Genomic DNA, 20,354 nt, shown 5'->3' with positions numbered 1-20,354 from the left:
TTTTTTTTGGCAAAACAATGGAGCAAGCAGTTTTCAGCTTCATCGTCTCTCTTCTGAGAGAGGTGTCACCAATGCAAGACTCACCCCTGAATGTCCGTCCTCTGCAGGGGTGCTCATGTTTGCACCCCAATCAACTGAAAAATGGGTGATGAATTCCAGAAATTTCCAGAACTTTGCATCCAAGGGACACCAATGCCGCCCCCCCCCCAGATCTGGGAGAATCTGACGTCCCTCTCCTGAGATCTGGGGTGTCATCTTTGCTCTCTGGTGACATTGTTCCCTGTGTAGCATTCTTCACATAGCAAGGTGCTTATAGTGAACTCAGCCAGGGGTGCTGGGATGGAGGCATCCACAGGGCAGCCCTCATCTCACATCTGCCACGGTCTCTTTGGAGACAGGGGGCTCCCCACAGCTTCCCTCCCCGGCGTTTAAGGCAGGGGATTGTTGGCACAGGCTATCCAGGCCGCTGGGGTCAGGGTGGCGGCTGGGGTGGGTCTTGGCTGCTGCGAGGGGCCATCCTGTGGGGTGGGGGTGGGGTGGGACCGCGGCTAGGAGGGCAGGATTGGGCATGGGGACGCTGTAAGGATCCAGCTTGTTTTGGCCACTTGGGATGGGTCTCAGTTCTTGGGGAGGGGACAAGGAGACAGAGACCTGGCCTGGTGGAGAAAGTGGGGGAAGACAGGCAGATGTCTGCCTCCTGCTTTTGAGGAGGGCTGGGATCTGGAAAGAAGGGTTCTCTATTAAAATCATTTTTTAAATACCCGGGTTCTGTTTGTAAGATGTGCTTGATTCTTGACCCACTCTACCCTCAGGGTCCCTTTGGAGTCCAAAATTGAGCGGGAGGGAGCTAGGGGGTCCCTGTCCCCTGGGGGTGGGGGTAGGGCTTGCTTTGGCTGGGTCAGGGACGGCCCCTCGCTCCCTGGGGCTAGCGTGTGTGCAGAAAGGCTCAGGCCTTGGAGAAGGTGGCAGTAGCTGTCCCGGTGCCAGGGGTGGCACCCGGCTCCTCAGCCCAGCGGTTCATGCAGCGGCGACGGGCGTTCATGAAGAAGTTGCTGACAGTGTTGAGCTCCAGGCCCAGCTGCTGTGAGATGGTGGCTTGCATCTCCTTGGACGGCCGCTTGTTCTCCTTGAAGATGGCAATCAGCGTGCGGCGCTGCAGGTCTGTGAACACGAGGCGTTGCTTCTTCGGCTGCAGAGCCCTCTCCTTCTGCTGATCCTGCTCTTTACGCTTGCAGGCTGGAAAGGGGACAGAGGGGAGAGAGGACATTATGGGGGGGGGGTGAGGGGACACAGACACATGAGGAGGAGCAGAACACTAACCAGGGGTGAGGAAACGTGGTCGAAGGGACGAAGCAGGGACAAAGGGATGTGAGGGAGGAAGAGGACGGGAGACACAGGATGAAGAGATGGGACGGGCCAGGGGAAGGAAGGGGAGGGGAGGAGGCCAGGCAGAGTCAGGGAAGAGGGAGCAGAAGTCCGGGAATCAGTGTAAACTGGACCACGAGGAGAGAGGCAGGCAGAGACAGCCAAAAATGGAGGACAGGACAAGCTAGAGAGGTATGGGGAAGACATGGAGTCACACAGTGTGGGGACAGACGAAGCAAGGGGCAGCTGGATAACACAAGTCAGAGCCATCACTGGCTGCAGCAGAGCCTCCAGAGGGGAGCGGTCCTCAGCTTCCTAACTGCTAATCCTCCCCACCTCCCCGGCCAGCCAGCCGCTTCAGCAAGGGCTCCTGACTCCAACCCCAAAATGGGCCCCTCCCCCAGAACTATGGGTGTAGGTGTTGTGTATCATACCTGACATGCTGTCCCATCTGTTGAGGACAAGGTGGGACTCATGTGTGACTGGTCTGATGAAGACATGGCTGACTGTAGGCCCTGGGTTATATCTCAAGCAGCAGAGTCCTGACCGCCTGTTGGCCCAGTCCTGGAACTCCCTCAGGACCTGTCCACCTCAGTTCACAGCCTTTGTTGTGAGCCCATCCCCCTTGCCTAAAATCTCCCAGGGAGAGGTTGGGGGCATGGCTAGAGGGTAGAGGGTTTGTCATCTGGTCTAGATGCAACTCAAAACCGATACAAAGATGACCAGATAAAGGAGAGAGAGTGACCGTTTGTAACATAATTCAGAGGGCAAAAGCTTGCCACCCTCACTCAGTGACCTGAGTTCAATCCCTGGAACTTGCATGAAGGTAGAAAGAGAGAATCAACTCTAAAATATTGTCCTTTGGGCAAGCAGTGATGGCGCACAGCATATCTTTGATCTCAGCACTCAGGAGGCAGAGGCAGGAGGATCTCTGAGTTCAAGGTTAGCCTGGTCTACAGAGTGAGTTCCAGGACAGCCAGAGTTTTGAGCCAGGAAAACCCTGTCTCAAAACATAACAAAACAAAACAAAACAGCATTGACCTTTGACCTCCATAGGTGCACCTTGGCATGTGCACACACACACACACACACACACACACACACACACACACACACACGCATCATGCATACACACAGCAACAACAACAAATAAAAAATATAAATACATAGATGTGATGGTTAAAGATAATTGTCAGCCAGACAAAGGGTAGAATCACCCAGGAGACCAGGGTCTGTGTTTGTCTGCAGGGGAATTACTTGATTATTTTCATTGAAGTGGGAAAATATGCCCACTGTGGGTGGCAACATTCCCTAGGCTGGGATCCTGCCTACTGTGGGTGGCACTGTTTTCTAGGCTGGTATCCTTGGAGTGAGTGCCTTAGCATGCATGTTTTCATTGTCTCTTCTGACTTTAGACATAGTGTGAGCATCTTCCCCAGCTGCTAAAACCTTCACTTCCCCAAAGCAATGAACCCGGAACTATTAGCCAAGCAAACCCTTGTTCCCTTGAGTTGGCTTTTATTGAAGTATTTTTATCACAGTGATAGGGAAGGAAGGAAGAATCAGGACTGAAGCACATAGGTTTCATGTGGATGAATGGAAATGGGCAGACACGTCTTTGTGACATTTCAGAACCCTGAGAATAAATAAAAATTTCCTAAAGCTTCCAAAAAGGAAAGGCAGGTGCCATGGGAAAGATCCAGAGAAGCTTTCAGGGGGTCAGAAACCAGAAAACAAAAACTCCAAGGGCAGATGGGGCTGGAGGCGGCTCCGTACTTAAGAGCATTTGCTGCCGGTGCAGCTAACCTGTAACTGCAGCTCACAGGACTCTATGCTCTCTTCTAGCCTTTGTGGGAACTGGTGTGTACAGAGACACACTCATATACGTAATCAAAAGTAAAATAGCCGGGTGGGAGTGGTGCATGTCTCTAGTCCCAGCACTTGGGAGGCAGAGGCAGGGGGATCTGAGTTCCTGGTCTATAGAGTGAGTTCCAGGACAGCCAGGGCTGCTGCTCATGCAAACAAACAAAACCAAATAAATTAATTAATTAAAAAAGAAACAGGGGGCTAGAGAGATGGCTCAGCGGGTAAGAGCACTGACTGCTCTTCTGAAAGTCCTGAGTTCAATTCCCAGCAACCGCATGGTGGCTCATAACCATCTGTAATATGGGTCTGATGCCCTCTTCTGGTGTGTCTGAAGAGAATGACAGTGTACTCACATACATTAAACAAACAAACAAGCAAACAAATAAAATGAAAGAAAGAAAGAAAGAAAGAAAGAAAGAAAGAAAGAAAGAAAGAAAGAAAGAAGGAAAATGTATATTCCACCAGAACATTCCGCCAACTATCTTGATATTAAGCACAAAACTGAAGGTACAGTGGGATTGATGTGTAGCGGTCACACCTTTCATTCTAGCACAGAGACAGGGGATCTCTCTGAGTTCAATCACAGCCTGGTATACATAGCAAGTTTCAGGCCAGCCAGGGCTGCATAGAGAGCCTGTTTAAACAAACAAACACAGCCAGGCATGGTGGCACACGCCTTTAATCCCAGCATTAGGGAGGCAGAGTTGGCTATACAGAGAAACACTGTCTCGAAAAACCAAAAAAAGAAAAAAAGAAAACAAACAAACAAACAAACACAGAGAGACTGCAAGAGTGGATGATATTTCACAGATCTCCCTCCCTCCCTCCCTCCCTCCCTCCCTCCCTCCCTCCCTCCCTCCCTCCTTCCTTCCTTCCTTCCTTCCTTCCTTCCTTCTTTCCTCTCTCTTTCTCTCTCTGTCTCTGTCTCTCTCTGTCTGTCTCTCTCTGTCTCTCCCTCTGTCTCTGTCTCTCTCTTGGTCTCTCCCCCCCCCCCCCCCCCCGCAGGGCTCACATTAAGCGTAGGGTAAGTGAAGAATGCCAGAACAGAAGAGAACCTGGAGTTGCTCTGTAGGAGAGGGTTCCCTCTGGAACTGCTGAGGTCCCAGCCTGGAATGGAAAGCTCCAGGGTAAGTCCTGAGAGCGCACTGCCTCCATAGGCCTCCCTTACACAAGCCTCAGTGGGTTGGTTTTGCCTCCCGCTTGGGCAGTGAAATTGCTCGAGTGGCTTAAGGGTCTGCAGAGTTGCACAAAAGAAGAAATGGAATTCTTACAATCTCTGCGGCTGCGTCATGGATTCCACACGCATGGCCAAACCACCAGCATCCCATGGCAAAAGGTGGATCTCTCAGCAGATGGGCAAGCTGGTTGGGGGCTGGGTGGGGCTTGGAGATGAAGGATGTCACAAAGGCTGGGAGAAAGCTGTCAGTAAAGACCTCAGATAAGCAGTAGGGCCCAAGTTTGAATCCTCCAAACCCACGAGAGTCTACTGTTGAGGTGAGCTTCTGAAATCCTAGCGCTGAGGACTGGGAGACAGGCAGATCCCAAGACAGCCCTGCCTGGCCCTAATTGGTGAGACGCAGGTCTCCTGAGAGACTCTACTCAAAAAAAAAAAAAAAAGAAAAAAGAAAAAGGTGGATCAGGGCTAGAGGGACACTCAGCTCAGCGGTTACAGCACTGTCTGTGAGCACAGAGGATCCAGGTTTGTTCCCAGCACCCACCAAGGGCCTCAGGGTCATCTGTAAGTCGAGCTTCAAGGGGATCCCACTCTGTCCTCTCTGATCTCTGAGGTTGCCACGTGGTGCACAGAAAGACATGCAGCCACCATATTCAAATGCATAAAGTAAAACTAAACAAATCTTCAAACAAATAGTGTGAGAGGAATTGAGGACCTATGACATCACCCGTGCACGCGTGAGCACACAGACTGGGAGCTGAGGCACGGCACGAGCGGCAGCAGACCCGTTTTGGTTGCTGGAATAAAATACCGAGATGAAAAGAGCTAGGGGAAAAGGGTTCACGACTACGCGGCTCGCACGCTTGCTTGAACTCAGCTGACTTCCCCCACTCTTTCTTTTTACATTTTAGTTTTATTTTTAGTTGAGAGTGGGGCAGTGTCTTGCGTGTGTACGTGTGTACGTTCAGCACTTGCTCAGGCCAGAAGCGGGAGGCAGATCACCTGGAGGTGTAGTTGCTGGGAGCTGTGGCTCCCCTTAACCACTGAGCTGTCTACACAGCCCCCTCCCATGCCTTCTTTATTCACACAGTTCAGGACCCACATCCAGGGACAATGTACCAGTCTTCTTCCCACCCAAGGTAACACAACAGAGAACCCCTTGGCCAGTTATGATAGTGCATGACTTTAATCCCAGCATTCGGGAGGCAGAAGTAGGTGGATCTCTTTAAGTTGACCAGCCCAGTCTACAGATCGAGTTCTAGTATAGCTAGGGCCGCATAATAGATAACAGAGCACAAAGTTGATCCCTCACAGACAGGCCCACAGCCACCTACACTACGGTCCCTCACTGGCACGCCGTTGTTCCCTGTGGTCCTTGGTTGCCTCAAGTGGATAATGAAAATTGACTGTTGCCCAGCTAAGCTGCATGGCGAGACCCTGGCTTCCATCCTAAGCCCTACAGATATGCACCTATATTTGGCAAAGGCTGGCAGGTAGACGGTGCTCCATGCTGGCGGATGGACACTAACAGAAACAAAGGGAGATGTTCTTGCCTGAGGTTCTTAGGAGTGTGGTGGCAGATACTCATCCTGGGATGAGGATCCAACTAGAAGAAGAAATCACCCATCTATCTATCTATCTATCTATCTATCTATCTATCTACCCATCACCCATCTATCTATCTATCTATCTATCCACCCACCACCCACAATCCACCCACCCATCCATTCTCCCACCCACCCACCCATCCACCTATCCCATCCACCCATCTACCCACCCATTCTCCCACCCATCCATCCATCCATACATCCCATCCACCCATCTACCTATGGTACCACCTAGCAGTCTACTACTAGACTGTTAGAAAGGGACAGAAATACAGATTCTCAGAACACACAAGATTTTCATGTTAAGAGCTTTCTATGGATCTGTTATTCTGTCCTTATGATAAAATATTCCTTTTATTCACACAGAGACAGTAAATCATTTGTCTAGAGAGGGCCAGCCAGAGACAAACAGTTGACAGGCCAGACCTGGGTGGATCTTCTTGGAGTCTCTAAAGGGGAACCCCAAACCCAGGGTAGGGGAGAGGCCAGCCACAGAATAAGTCTGGAAAGAAACAAAAAGTCCCTTTTGGGTGGATGGTTCATGAAACCATTGCCTGCTTCCTGTCTTCCATCTAGTGATACAGAGCCCAGGCTCCAGGCTGAACTGCTGTCTGAACCCGTGGTTCCCCCACCCCCTATTTCCCGATGCCCAAGAGAAGGATTCTGGAAGATGAGGCTACAGGGACGCTTAGCAGCTGTCAGCCTCTAAGTCGACTCAAGCCAAGCTCTCTCCATTTCAGTGCAGAGGAAACTGAGCCTGGGAGCACCAGGCCTGCCACAGACTTCAGGACCCGGCTGACCTATGGTGTGGGTCCATCTCCATTTAAGAGGTAGCCTCAGCCTAGGCTGAGTTCTTCTCTCTCACCTTCAGTGATCATCTCCACTGTCTCTTTCAGACTCCCCTCCTCTCGAGCACTGCCATGCACCATACATCTGCCCTACTGTCCTCTCCTCTTTCTCCTCCTCCATCTCCTCTTCCATCTCCCTCCTCCTCTATCGCCTTCATTCCCCTCCATCTCCTCCTTCATGTCTTCCTCCTGTCTCCTCCTCTACCTTCCACTGTCCTCTCTCAATCCCACCCTCCCTTCCCCCATTGCCACCCAGACAGCCAACTGCCCAACGCCCGCCACACCCCCCCCACTTCTGCTGCATTTTGACTTGCTTTCTTGCTTTCTTCTTTCCCATTCGCACTGTTAACCGTGGTGTCCTCAAATCACTATTAAACATAGCACGATCCCCACCCTGGAGTCTACCTCCTCTAGCCTGGGCTCCCAGGGCCACCTCCAGGGCCCCATCAGCCTTCTCTGTGCCTTCAGAGCTGCCTCACACAGGTGTCTTGACAGGGCTGGGATCATAGTCATCTAGTTCTAGGGGTTGGTGTGAGTCTACAGGCCTCTCCTGTCACCAGTAAAACCAAGACACACAGTGTTCAGTGCACACCAGTCCCATACAAGCCTCCTCCACCACCCCTCTGTCCTGATCTGTGGCTACCCCGCCTTTTTTGGAAACCAGGGTCTCATTGTGTGGCCCTGGCTGCCGTGGAACTCACCTTGTAGACCAGGCTGGCTGCTGCTCCCATGTGTTAGAATTAATGGTGTGCACCAACATGGCTTGACAACTTTTTTTAAAAAAAGATGAAAAAAAAAAAAAAAGAGTTGGGTGTTGTGGCGTACACCTTTAATCCCAGCACTCAGGAGGCAGAGGCAGGCAGATTTCTGAGTTCGAGGCCAACCTAGTCTACAGAGTGAGTTCCAGGACAGCCAGGGCTACACAGAGAAACTTTGTCTCAAAAAACCAAACCAAAACAAAAAAAAGATTAATTTTTCTTATTTAAAAATTTGTGTGTAGCTGTGTGTCTACACTGGGGCATGTGCAAAGAGTTGCCCAGTGTTGTTGGGTCTGGAGCTGGAGTCACAGGGTTGTAATCCCCCATGTGGCAGGGAACTGAACTCAGGCCCTTTAAAACAGCAGCCACCCTTAGCCACAGAGCCTGCTCTCCTGCCCCCCCCCCCCTTTGGAGCTTGTGGGTTTGGCTAGACTGGCGGAGGGCAACCCCCCAGGATCTTCTGTTCCTGTCTTCCCAGGGCTGAGACTATAAGTAGGTGTCACCACGCCCTGGGGTGTGTGTGTGTGTGTGTGTGTGTGTGTGTGTGTGTGTGTGTGTGTGTGTTTGAGAGAGAGAGAGGAGAGAGAGAGAGAAAGAGAACGAGCGCCTGTGTTCCTGCCACCCACCAGCTTTGCCCCATCGTCTTGAAGTTCACATTGTGTCCAGAAGAGGGCAGGCGCTCCCGGTCTATTGGGTTATATCCCACAAAGGCATGGCAGCTGGAGGCGAAAACCCTGAGTTTAGGGTGTAATCTGTTTAGACTCTGGGTTTTGCACGCGGGGAACCTGCGTTGCCCGTTTCTTGGTTCTCTAGAGTTACTAGAGTCTACAGTTCATCCCAGGCCAAGACCTTATGTGCAACTGTTCTGAGGTTTCTGGGGCGGGACTCCCTTTTTCCCCCATTGCCCAGAGGTGGCAGAAAAATACTTAATGAGTTGAAAAAGACACGGAGCTCCCCAGCTTCTCGGGGATGGAGTGTGTGTGTGAGAAAAGTCAAGGTCTGGGTCTCATCTCTCCCGTGGCTGCGAGAGCGGGTTAGGAGAGTCTCACACAGGTCACCTTTCAGGGGGTCATCCCCTCTGGGAGATGGATGGAGCAACTGTGAACAGACAACTCCTACACACCACTTAAAGCCCAGCCACAATGGCCTCTAACCCAGGAAGTCCTTCACTTTACTTCCTGCAAAGCTTTGGCCTCATCCCTATAAGAAATGATCCTAAGGTTGGGGCTCAATGGGTAGAGTGCTTGTAGTTCAGTGGACAGAGTGCTTGTAGCTCAGTGGACAGAGTGCTTGTAGCTCAGTAGACAGAGTGCTTGTAGTTCAGTGGGTAAAGTGCTTGTAGCTCAGAGGACAGAGTACTTATAGCTCAGTGGACAGAGTGCTTGTAGCTCAGTGGGTAAAGTGCTTGTAGCTCAGAGGACAGAGTACTTATAGCTCAGTGGACAGAGTGCTTGTAGCTCAGTGCGTAGAGTGCTTGCCCAATAAACATTAGGCCTTGAGTTTCATTTCCAGCATTAAATAAATAGGTGAGGTAGCACATGTCTGCCCCGCACCCTCTCAGTGAAACAAAAGAATCAGTTCATGGTCCATCCTTGGCTACATAGGGAATTGGAGGCCAGCCTGGGCTATGAGAGACACTATCTCAAAAAAAAAAATTTAAAATTAAAAGGAAAGTTGGAGAGCTGGCTCAGCAGTGTTAAGAGCACTGGCTGCTCTTCCAGAGGTCCTGAGTTCAATTCCCAGCAACCACATGGTGGCTCACAACCATCGGCAATGGGATCTGATGCCCTCTTCTGGTGTGTCTGAAAACAGTTACAGTGTACTCATATACATAAAATAATCAAATCTTTATAAAAAAGAAAAGAAATGAAAAGAAATTAAGAAAGGCATAGAAAGGTATCTAGGTACCTCCCCAGCTCCACCCCACCCACAGAGCACCCCACAACCCCTGCCCTCAGTCACTCCTCCCTCCTTCCCTCCCTGCCTCCCTCCCTCCTCGTCTACTAAGCCTGGTGTGTGCTGAGCAATGGCGGTGCCCGTCCCCCCTCCTCACTCTCACTCCCGCAGCCCACAATTCAATACCAGCCTGGTCTCCGGCTGGGATGATGGCTGGTTACCGTGGCGACAAGTCCTGCCCCACCATGAGCTGCAGGGTGGGGGCCTATGTTGGAACCAACAATCTCTCCCCATCGTGGTGACTCAATCCAGCCAGGCTGAATTTCCCCAAGATGATCCCGAGAGGAGCCTCTCTGGCTCTGTGACTCTGCCAGGGTCACAAGTCCCCAAGACATTCAGGAAGGTGACTCCTGTGGGTGGGAGAGCCAGGCGAGGTTGAGAGCTAATGGATACCTCAGTGAGGACCCTTCCCACAGATTCCCAAACCAATTCCTTCTTCCCCTCCCCACACTGTCCAGAGTTCCCCTAGAGCACCTGAGTCAGTGTCAGGTGTCAGATTGGCCCCACCTTCCTCCCCTTCCCTCCCTCCCTCCCTCCCTCCCTCCCTCCCTCCCTCCCTCCCTCCCTCCCTCCCTCCCTCCCTCTCTCCTTCCCCCCCTTCCCTCCCTCCCTCCCTCTCCCTTTTCTTCCCCCTTCCCTCCCTCCCTCCTTCCCTCTCCCCTTCCATCCCTCCCTCCCATACAGGATTTTAATGTCTTCATTTTTCAAAGCCTATCTGGAACCGTCCACACACACCTGGCCTGCTCACTGCAGAGGAGGGGCACCTGGGAGTTAGAGAGTCACAAGGTGGGGACATGGGGGCAGCCAGGGGCCGTTCCCACCTGGGCTTTCAGTCAAGGAGACCTCTCACTGATCAATCCTCCATGGGGGTAAACCGAGTGAGCAAACAGCACACCGCGCACAAACTTTGAGACTCATGTAGTGCAGGTTGTCCTGAAGTTATTACATAGTTGAGGATGACCGGGACCCGAATGTCCTCAGCCGGCTCCCCTCCGACTCTTTTCTCTCTTTTGATTTAAGCTCTCGCTTCTGTAGCCCAAGCTGACCCAAACTCTTGGCAATTCTTCTGTCTCAGTCCCCCAAGTGCTGGGATGACAGGCGTGTGCCACCACCCCAGGCTGAGCTTCGATGTTTAATAAGTCATTTGCAAAGGGCAAGGCGGCAGTTGGAAGAAGAATTAAGAAAAGATGACTGGAAAGGAACCAGGTGCCTGAAAACCAGAGGCCGGCCCAGCCAAGGCAGGCCAGTGAGGGAGTGCTTCAATTGTTAGTGAATTAATCCACTGATAAGGGCTCTCAGCCCTGGGCTCTGTCCCCGAAAGTGCGTCCTGACTCTCCAGGGAACCACGGTTCCCAAATCACCTGACCTCGGACAGGTTGGAGCCCAACTGTGTGGAGACCGCTGTGCGGTGAGTGCGGACTGGTAGGCCGCGGGGCAAACCGCGACAAGAGCTCTTTATTGCCGAGTATCCCATCGGCTCTCCCCGGAGCCCGAGCAAGTGAGAGAATAAAAATAAAACTAACGAGGTCGTGTTTAGGGAGGGCGGCACACACGCCTTTAATTTCAGTGCTCTCGGGAGGCAGAGGCAAGAGGATCTCCGAGAGTTTGAGGCCAGCCTGGTCTACAGAGCGAGTTCCAAGACAGCCAGAGCTAAATAGAAAAAAAGAAAAAAAAATCCTGTCTCAAAAAATCCAAAAATAAAAATAATGACTATTATGGTGTGGGCAACATGATTTCGAGTTTAATGTGATCTTCAGCTACACTGAAGGCGACTGCGACTAGTCTGGGCTGCATGAGACCCTATCTCAAAAACAAAACAAAACGCTAATACAGAATTATTTTGCAAGATTTCTGAGGCCAGAAGAGAGAGGAGAAAGCGAAGGGCAGCGCGGAGGGTGGGACAGGGCGGGAGGCTGCGCCTCCTCCCGGCAACGGGGACCCTGCAAGCTCTCTTTCGAGGCGGAGCACCAACCGACCATCTAGGATTTCAGGGATCCGTCTCGCCCAAAGCTGGTGGGCCAGCTCAGAGCCGCGGGGTGGTGTTTGCGGCAATTCCATCCGGGGCTCTGGGCCGAGACGGGCACTTTGCAGCTCCCAGCGCTAAGTGCGAGGTCCGTGGCAAGGACAGAAGTGCCGGCCTATAGCAGCGACCCCGTCCTCAGGGCCGCTTTCCCTGGGGAGTCCTGGGGATCCAGGCGGGCGCAGTATGAGTTCAGGTCCCGATCCTGTTTCTCTGTGTAGTTTTTCAATGTGACAATAATTCAAGTCCCTCAACTGTCCCCACCTGTGCCCACTGGTGTGACTTCCGGAGGTGTGACTCCCGGAGTAAATCCACCTAGGGGAAACTGAGGCCACAGGCGTCTTGAGCTGCCAGAGGGTTACACGGACCTCCCAGCCACGCCCACTCTGGTTCCAGCCTCTACCCTCCCCCTCCAGCACTGCCTAGGGTATTGATCACCGTCTATTTTTAATTAAAAACTTGATTCAAACCAGCTTGAACTCTTCTGGTTAAAGCCAGGCTGTTCACAGGCTAACACAAAGAAAGCACGGGGGCGGCCTGGCTTCCTTTCCCCCAGCCTCGCGAACTGCCAGGCCTCCTGGCTGCTGTTCCTCACCTGCTCCTCCAGCCCAAGTCCCCCCATGCACGCAGGAGGGCTGAGGAGACCATAGACAGAAGGCTGCCTTCTGCATCTTAGGGGCTCTGGCAGGGGAGCTCAGAGTCCCCATAGTGGCCGTGAAGTGTCCCCTCAGCGGGAGGCAGCAGGGCAGTGATGGGTGTGGCTTGTATTTCAGCCTGGAAAGGTAATAGTTGATAGGGAATCTACAGTTAGGGAGTGCCTTCGTTCAGGCTAGGAATTTAGTTGAAAGAGGCTTAGTATTTTTGTGGGTTTTAAAATTACTTTTCTTCTTCTTCTTCTTCTTCTTCTTCTTCTTCTTCTTCTTCTTCTTCTTCTTCTTCTTCTTCTTCTTCTTCTTCTTCTTCTTCTTTTTTGGCAGGGTTTCTCTGTGTAGCCCTGGCTGTCCTGGAACTCGCTCTCTGGACCAGGCTGGCCTTGAGCTCAGATATCTACCTGTCTCTGCCTCCCGAGTGCTGGGATTATAGGCATGCACCACCACTGTCTGGCTAAAATTACATTTTATTCTGTGTTTGTGTGGATGTAGGTGGGGGAATAGCACACTTTCATAGGTCAGAATGGAAGCTCTCCTTTCACCATGTATGTCCCCAGGGATTAAACTCAAGTCCCCAGGCTTTGCAGCCTGAGCCTTTCCCCAACATATCAAACCCACCTCGAGGGGTCTTTAGAAGGAAGGACCAGAGGTCAGCCTCAGCCTCTCACCAAGCAGAAGTAACAGACCTGCCGCCTGCTCCTGTCTACCAGACTCTGGAGGTGTGAAGCTGACTTCCCTCTGACACCAGCTTAGGCTCATCCTGGGACACTGACATGGGGGGTGGGGGGTGGGGGGAGGGCGAGGAACAGTCTGCCAGGAATTGAAGTCGCAGCGTCCTAGGGAGTCACATGTACAAAGCTTGCCTTCATTCTCCCATTGATCTCTGAGGAGGGCGTGTGTGTGTGTGTGTGTGTGTGTGTGTGTGTGTGTGTGTGTGTGTGTGTGAGAGACAGAGACAGAGACAGAGACAGCAGAGACAGAGACAGAGAGAACAACTCACCATTGTCCAGGATACTGTTACCTCATGAGAGCTAGAGGGATGAACACAGGCCCAGAACCTCTGCTGTGTGGCTGCTGTGAAGTGGGAAATGAGCTCACACAGCACCAGCTACTGCACTGGAAAGTGTCCTGTCTTTCCTTAATGTCCATGGATGTCCTGAGTCTATACTTCCTTGTTTCTGCAATGTCCTAGAGCCCAGGCTAGAATCCCCCCACACCCTGCCCCCAACACACACCGTGAGGGCTGTGGGCGTGGTCAGGGTGGAGCCCCGCCTAGAATCCCCCATGCTGGGAGCGCATGGTCAGGGGCTGGACAGTTTCTTAGCATGCAGGAGGCTATCTGCTGAAATCTCTGTAGGATTGGCAGGCTGGTGGACCCGTTATCCTGACCAAATCCTACTCAGGTATAAGGGGCTCCTTGTAGGGACTCCAGCATGCCCCCCCCCTGCCGCCCCTGTGAATGGTTCACAAAGGCCTTACACAGGTTTGCCACTCATAGCCCTGGGGAGATGGCCACTGTGTATTTTCTGTGGCGACCTGGAGTATTTCCATCTTTGACCCACGTGGACTTGTGCCACTCTCCCAGTCCCTTTCAGGAGCCCCTGCCACACTCTGAGGGGCTTATGCAACTCTGTCCATTTCTCAGATTGGAAAACTGAGGCTCAGTTAAGACTGGAGCAATGGGAGTCCCGGGTCTAAATAAGGCCTTTGGGAACAGACTCTACTTTCTGGGGTGTGTGGGGAGCTGTAGCCATTTGTGTGTGTTGGGGGGGGGGTCTATCAGAGGTTTACATGAAGACTCCAGGCCTTTGAGAATGAGAGGCAGGGCTGTACTTGCATGGGGAGAGCGCTGGCCTGGCATGCCTTTTGCCCTGGGTTCCAGCCCAGCATCCTAAGGTAGACATACTGGTACACAGCAGTCATCCTCAAACTCAGAAGCAAGGCAGGGAGATCAGCAGGTCATCTTCAGCCTGGCCTCAGTGACAGACCAAGGGACACCAGGATGTGTTCACAGCCTCAGATAGAAGGGTAAGAGTTTAAACTGGGAGGTGGTGGTGTAGGAGGTAGAGAAGATGGATGGAGCTCTGAGTTTGAGACCAGCCTGGTCTACAGAGTGAGTTCCAGGACTGTCTGGGCTACACAGAGAAAACTTGTCTCAAAAACCCAAATGAAACATAAAATAAAATAACAAGGGGCAGACAGCTGAGCACCTCTCCAGGACCCACAGGAGAAGAAACAGGGCAGGAGGGTCTCAAGGACCTGTGGTCACACACACTATGTCTGTTTCCTGTCCAGTGCTCTGGCCTGCATCGTCCCCAAGTGCAGTTTCCTTGTGGGGAGACCAAGCAGCCCACAGCTCCTAGACCTTTCCGTGTGTGTGTGTGTGTGTGTGTGTGTGTGTGTGTGTGTGTGTGCACGTGCATGCGTGTGTGGTGTGTATGTATGGCATGTGTATGTATTGTATGTTGTTTATTGTGTCCGGTATGTGTACAATGTGTAGTGTATATGTATGGTGTATGGTATACTGTACATGTGTGTACAGTGTGTGGTGTATCTGTTAGATGTGTGTGTGTGGTGTGTGTGTGTTTGTATAGTGTGTGGTATATGGTGTGTGTGCGTATGTGTACAGAGTGTGTATATGTGTGTGATGTCTGGTGTGTCTGTTAAATGTGTGGTGTGGGTGTACAGTGTGTGTGTGGTTTGGGGTGTATCTAAATGATGTGTAGTGTGTGTGTGAATTCCTGTCTCCTCCTTTGAATATTTCATTATATTTGTATATTTTTCTGATCAGTTACAAAAAAGATTTTTTTTTTAGTCCAGAGTTGCAATTTAAACAATATTTGAAGCCGGCCGAAGCTATCGACCTGGGCGCACGGTGATGAATCACAGACGGTAATTCGAATTCATCGACCGCCCCACCCGCCAGGAGCCACCCCTCCCCCAGCTCTGCTCCCATAATCACAGTTTGTGACTGTCACTGGGGTGTGTGGTGGTGGTGGTGGTGGGGCACACAGCTCAGAGAGGAGATTCTGGGGTGGTGTGGGAGCAGATGCAAATATGTCCCCCCTCTCACATGGTGGGAAAAGTGCCTGGCAGAGCTGGGGTCTTCAGTGACTACTCCCCACACACACAATGCATGTTTTACATTTAGGGAAACTGAGGCAGGCGGAGGACAACACACACTGGGGTAGGGCTGGGACTCTGCTGCTCTTTGCTGTGTTTCTTGGGTACAACAAAGAAAGGACTTACTCTCAGGGGTCCTCAAAGGAAGGCTGTGTTTTACTGGGACTCAGGAACCAGGAGGGGCCAGCCTGACCTGAGACCCCTTCTGGCTTCTCCCTAGCCCACCCCCTTTCTTTGTGTCCAACCTTTCTTTTTTGCTTCTTTCTGCTCTGGTTTCTTTCCCTCTCTCTGTCTCTCCACCCTCCCTTTTCCCTCCTGTCTCTCCAACTCACATCTCTCCCACACCATTTCTCTCTCTCCCCTCCCATCTGTCTGTCTGTCTGTCTGTCTGTCTGTCTGTCATCTCCCCACCTTCACCCTTTCTCTCACTGGTTTTGTCTTGTAGGACATTCTAGGGTTGGTGGCACTGGGGACAATGTTTTCCCAGTGAGGCTGTGACTTGCTTAGGTGGACAGTTTCCCTCCTGGGTTCATAGTAGCCAAGGTCCAATTTTGTCCCCAGTGGGTCGGAGATAAGGGAGTGAGGGATGGAACTCTGGGCTCCAGGTTTTGCACCTTCAGCTGTCACCGAGACACAGGATGTTGAAGAGTCTCGCCTGGCTGCCCCAGTACCCTCTAAATGTCACAATTTACCGCCACTTAACTGCTTTTCATTTGTGCGGGGACCAGAACTAAAGGCCTGGCTCGAGCCTAATGACCCCGGCTGCCACTTCTGACTCCAGCGGAGTCTGAAGATGAAGACAGAGAAGGGACCTGGAGCGCTGGGTCACAGCGTGACAGCCTCAACTCCAAGGCTGATCTGGAACAGGCCAGGTATCTTATTTTTTACCTGACTCTGTGCTCCCCTGAGGTGGCCACATTTTTAGAAGTGACACAGTCATCCTGTAACACAGTCTTAGGGAGAGATGCTGGTCACCAGAGCTGCGAGAGACAAGAAGCCAGTCTGACCCTGGCTCCCTTTGGAATGGCTAACCTATTGCTTCAAGTGGGACACGGAGGGCTGATGGCCTTACAGAATCTGAGACCCTGGGCCCATGTGTTGTCCAGCATTTCTGTGGTGTGTCCGCCTTTTGTGTCCACAGGAGAGCAATTGGAAAGTCACTCGTGCAGGTGACAGGCGAGCGGCGTGGGTTTGGGGTACACAATGGTTGTATGTCCAGGAGGGGAGGTCTTGGTCTTAGAATCCACAGAGCACCAGATCACCTTGGAGACAGTGGATCCGGGGCCACACTCCCCGAGGAGAACCATGGACAAGACAGGACAGGACAGGGGCTGTGTTCTGGGGCAGGTGTCCTCATCTCCCTCACTAGCAACAGGGCTCTTCAGATAAACCTGTGTGTGTTTATCCTAATGTCTTCCAATGCCACCTGCTCACCCCCCAGGAATGCATGGCCCCAAAAGCCCAAAGACAGGGCGCATCTCATCACTGAGTTATTCCACTAAAGACTAGAGGAAGGGGAAACTGAAGTGGGTCTGTGTGTGTGGCAGTCTGCACAGTGGGCTTAGAATCCATAGATAGAGCAAGTAGCACAGGCTCCAACCAAACCCACATCTATCTACCCTGCTACTCCCAGGGCCCCCTGCTTCTCTGCACCCCACAAAGACTTGTAGTGTGGTCTGGGGGTACAGTCAACCCAGTTCTCAGCTCCTGCCTTAGGGGCGCCTCTCTTGAGTCCCGGCTACCCCGCCCCTCTCTGTGTTTGTATGCAGAGGGATCGATGAGGCTCTGGAATCAGCTATTGTCCCTGGAACGGGGTGCACAGCCCCCTCCCCACTACGCCATAGAAAAAAAACGCTCTGCCCAGACCACCTGCCTCCTGACACCCCTTCCCAAACACGGAGGATGTAGGGTCTGTGGCACACCCCCACATTCCTCGCTGGGGTGGGAGGGGACAGGTTAGACCAAAGGAGGAGACAACGGGTCCCCCAGAGGCTGGCTCATATGCCTCTGTGTGTGGGAGAGACTCAGGCAAGGCGCGCGAGAGAAGAAAAGAATAGAGACTGGACTGGGTACCAAAAGAGGCAGCTCGAAGAGAGGGACAGCAATTTGTCTCCGTGGAGAGAAGTAGAAAGGGGGACAGGAAAACAGGAGGGAGTGAGGCCCTGGGAGTCACCGGGGTGTGTGTGTGTGTGTGTGAAGGCCTCTGGTGGATGCCACTGAGCCCAGGGTCCCAAGGGCCGCCCCTCCCCCAATCTCAAATGACCTTTGCCAACGGCCAGAGGGGGGGAGGGATGGGGGACTAGCGGATCGATCGTCGGCAGAGGCTGAGCTGCATAGGAAGAGAGCTCGGTGGTGGTGCTGGGGCTGGGGGCAGAGCGGTGGCCAGGCCTTGGCTGAGTCTAGTCAGCACCTGGAGCTTTGTGACTGGGTGGAGAGAGGGCGCCTTTGGTCCCTCTTGCAGGATGTTTGGGGACGGGGGGAGTGGCACCTCAGATCGCGGGGGATAGTGAACCCAAGGAACGTGCTACACACGCGCGCATACACGCGCACACACGGAGCCACGCGAGGGCTGTTTTAGTTTAGCACCCTATGTCTACGTCAGCCTCAAAGACACTAGACACCCTACACAGTACCTAAAAGAATAGGGACGGAGACAATAATTGTATTTGCCCTCTTGCTATTAGTGACACTCGGCGATGCAGACCCCGGGTCAGCCTCAGAGGCTACAGGATCCCCTCTCGAGGCTGGCAGGACGCACTAGCCAAGGTCCTTCATCCTGTGCCAACCATGTCCCCCAGGATCGAGCCTCAGGGGCCCTCGTCCCTACCTGCCAGGCGCAGCGCCGACATGCGCTGGAACTCCGGCTCCTGCAGCCACTTCCACATCCTGCGGAAGGTCTCACGGCCGGATTTGAGCTTGCTCCAGGGCTTCGGGTTGCGCAGCAGGTCGGAGAGCGTGCCCTGCGAGCGGCACAGGATGCGCTGCGCGAAGATGGCCTGCGGGATGCTGTAGCGCTTCAGCTCGGCGGTGATGCGCTGGGCCACCTCTTTGGTGTTGATCTCTTCGGCTGCGGCGCCGGCTCCCGGGCCGCCGCTGCCGCCGCCAGCGCCACCGCCCCCTCCGGGGCCACCGCCGCCTGAGTGAGGCCCGTGCGCCCCGGCCGCAGCCAGCCCGCCCAGCGGAGCCAGCAAACCCGCGGCCGCCCCGCCGGCCGCCCCGCCGCCTCCCGCGCCGCCGCCGCCTCCAGGCAGCCCTCGGGCCAGCGCGTCCTCTGCGCGCCCCAGAAGCGCCGCGTGTGGCTCGAAGGCGGCAGGTGGCAGTAGTTTGTCCCCGGCCAGGTGGCCCGGAGCCCCGTAAGCGGCGAGCGGTGGCGGCGGCGGCGGCGGCTGCGGGGCGCTGTGCAGAGCCGGGGGCAGCGCGCTGGGCAGCGGCGACAGTGGCGACCCCATAGTGGGCAGCTCCTTGCCATAAGGCCCGTAGAGGTGGCCCACCGAGGCCAGCGCCGCCCGCTCGTCGCGCATGAGGGTGAAGCTGCCGCTCACGCTGGCCGCCAGGCGCTGCGGAGGGGGCGGTGGCGGCGCGGTGGCCGGGTGAGGGTGAGCGTGTGGATGGCCTCCGTGCGCCCCAGCCACCGCGTGCTGGTGGAACTTGTCGGCCACGGCGGCCAGCGGCGGCAGGTGCTGCAAGGGCGTGAGCGTGGTGTAGGTGCCACCCAAACCTGGGGCCTCGCACGCCATACCCATGGCCGGGTGCAGGGGGCCAGCCAGCTCCCCACGGAAGTCAGGGCCACCACCCGCGGCCCCTGCAGCCCCCGCGCCCCCGGCGCCCCCGCCCCCGGCGCCACCACCGTCCAGCAGGCTAGCCATGCCGGCCACCAGGCCTGGGCGCCCCGATGCCACTAGGCTTCGGTGTTGGGCCGCGGCGGAGCGCGCGTGGCCCGGACTCAGCAGCTCGCCGGCTTGCGCGTGTGTCACCCCGTGCAGCCCCCCGAGGCTCTCCAAGCTCAACTCCATCCTGGGCGTCCTCTTCGTGTGTGCTCAAGGCCGCAGCATGGTCCCTAAGCACTGGCCGACGCTCCTGGTGGCGGCGATTGCTACTGTCCCGTTCGTTCAGTGCTCTCGCTGGGCTTCGGCTGCTGCGAGCAGCGGCCACCAGGATGTGGCGGGGCGGCCGCCGCCGGCGCCCCGGCCAGGGTCTGACGTCAGCGCCCCCGCCCATCGCTCCGCCTGCACCCGCCAAACCCCCTGGAGCTCCAGGCTGGCTTCTCGGGTCTCCCCATTCTCCTTGCCCTGAGAAGAACCTGAGGGATTGGGGTGGGGGACCTCTAGTCCTGGCTCTGTGTGAGTGTGAGTGAGTGAGTGTGTGTGTGTGTGTGTGTTCTCATATCAGCGTCTTTGATTCTCTGCCCTGTACATCCCCCCTTCTGCCCCTACCCGCCCCCAGTTCTTGAAGTGTGGCTACAAACGCCCCCCCAACTCTGTTGGCACCCTCAGAAAGATGTGGCTGTTTTTCAAGCTCACCCCCATATGCACACAAAGATTTCAAAACCTCTTTTGGGATGAAGTGGGGCAATTAGTAGGTCCCCAGAACAATCACACAGTCTACATTGGCCTTAAGCACAAGGAAAAGCAGGCATTTGGGCATTTGGGCCTCTGTTTCTTCAATCGTGCAATGTAATTGCCCTGCAGAAATCTTTCTTAACAGGGACTTTAGTGGTCTTTAGGCCCAGGATTGGGAAGACAGAGGCAGGTGGATCTTTAATTTGGAGGCTAGCCTGGTCTATGCAGCAAGTTCCAGTCAGGCAAGGGCTTTATAGTGAGTCTTTGCATCAAAGCAAAAGTAAATCCCTCCAAGGTCCCGTGTAGTGGCGCGTGCCTTTAATCTTAGTACTTGGGAGGCAGAGGCAGGTGGATTTCTGAGTTCAAGGTCAGCCTGGTCTACAGAACTGGATTCAAGGACAGTCAGGGCTACACATGGAAAAGATGAC

At 54.0% G+C, this 20,354-nt stretch overlaps 1 protein-coding gene across 3 annotated transcripts; it reads right to left on the bottom strand.

The window, feature by feature from the left end:
- Positions 1–767: 767 nt before the first annotated feature.
- Onecut3 (one cut homeobox 3) lies at positions 768–19,380 on the bottom strand. 3 transcript variants are annotated; one of them, XR_015048535.1, is made up of 3 exons: positions 4,503–4,565; positions 4,244–4,338; positions 1,176–1,236 (listed from the first exon to the last, which is right to left on the bottom strand). XR_015048535.1 is itself a non-coding variant. In XM_021175062.2 (2 exons), exons 1-2 carry the CDS (start codon positions 19,378–19,380, stop codon positions 947–949), a joined length of 1,476 nt encoding a protein of 491 aa, XP_021030721.1. In that variant the 3' UTR covers positions 768–946. The 3 variants fall into 3 exon arrangements, 1 of the variants encoding a protein (XP_021030721.1); XM_021175062.2 differs by lacking the exons at positions 4,244–4,338; positions 4,503–4,565 and adding an exon at positions 18,195–19,380 and having other exon boundaries at positions 768–1,236; XR_002378964.2 differs by lacking the exon at positions 4,244–4,338 and having other exon boundaries at positions 1,172–1,236.
- Between the last annotated feature and the right edge of the window lie 974 nt (positions 19,381–20,354).

This window comes from Mus caroli, unplaced genomic scaffold (assembly GCF_978045245.1).
Source record: "Mus caroli unplaced genomic scaffold, Mus_caroli_1 scaffold_9, whole genome shotgun sequence".
Classification (NCBI taxonomy): domain Eukaryota; kingdom Metazoa; phylum Chordata; class Mammalia; order Rodentia; family Muridae; genus Mus; species Mus caroli.
Note: the sequence above shows the minus strand (reverse complement) of the source record. Positions and strands in the feature narration are given on the sequence as shown.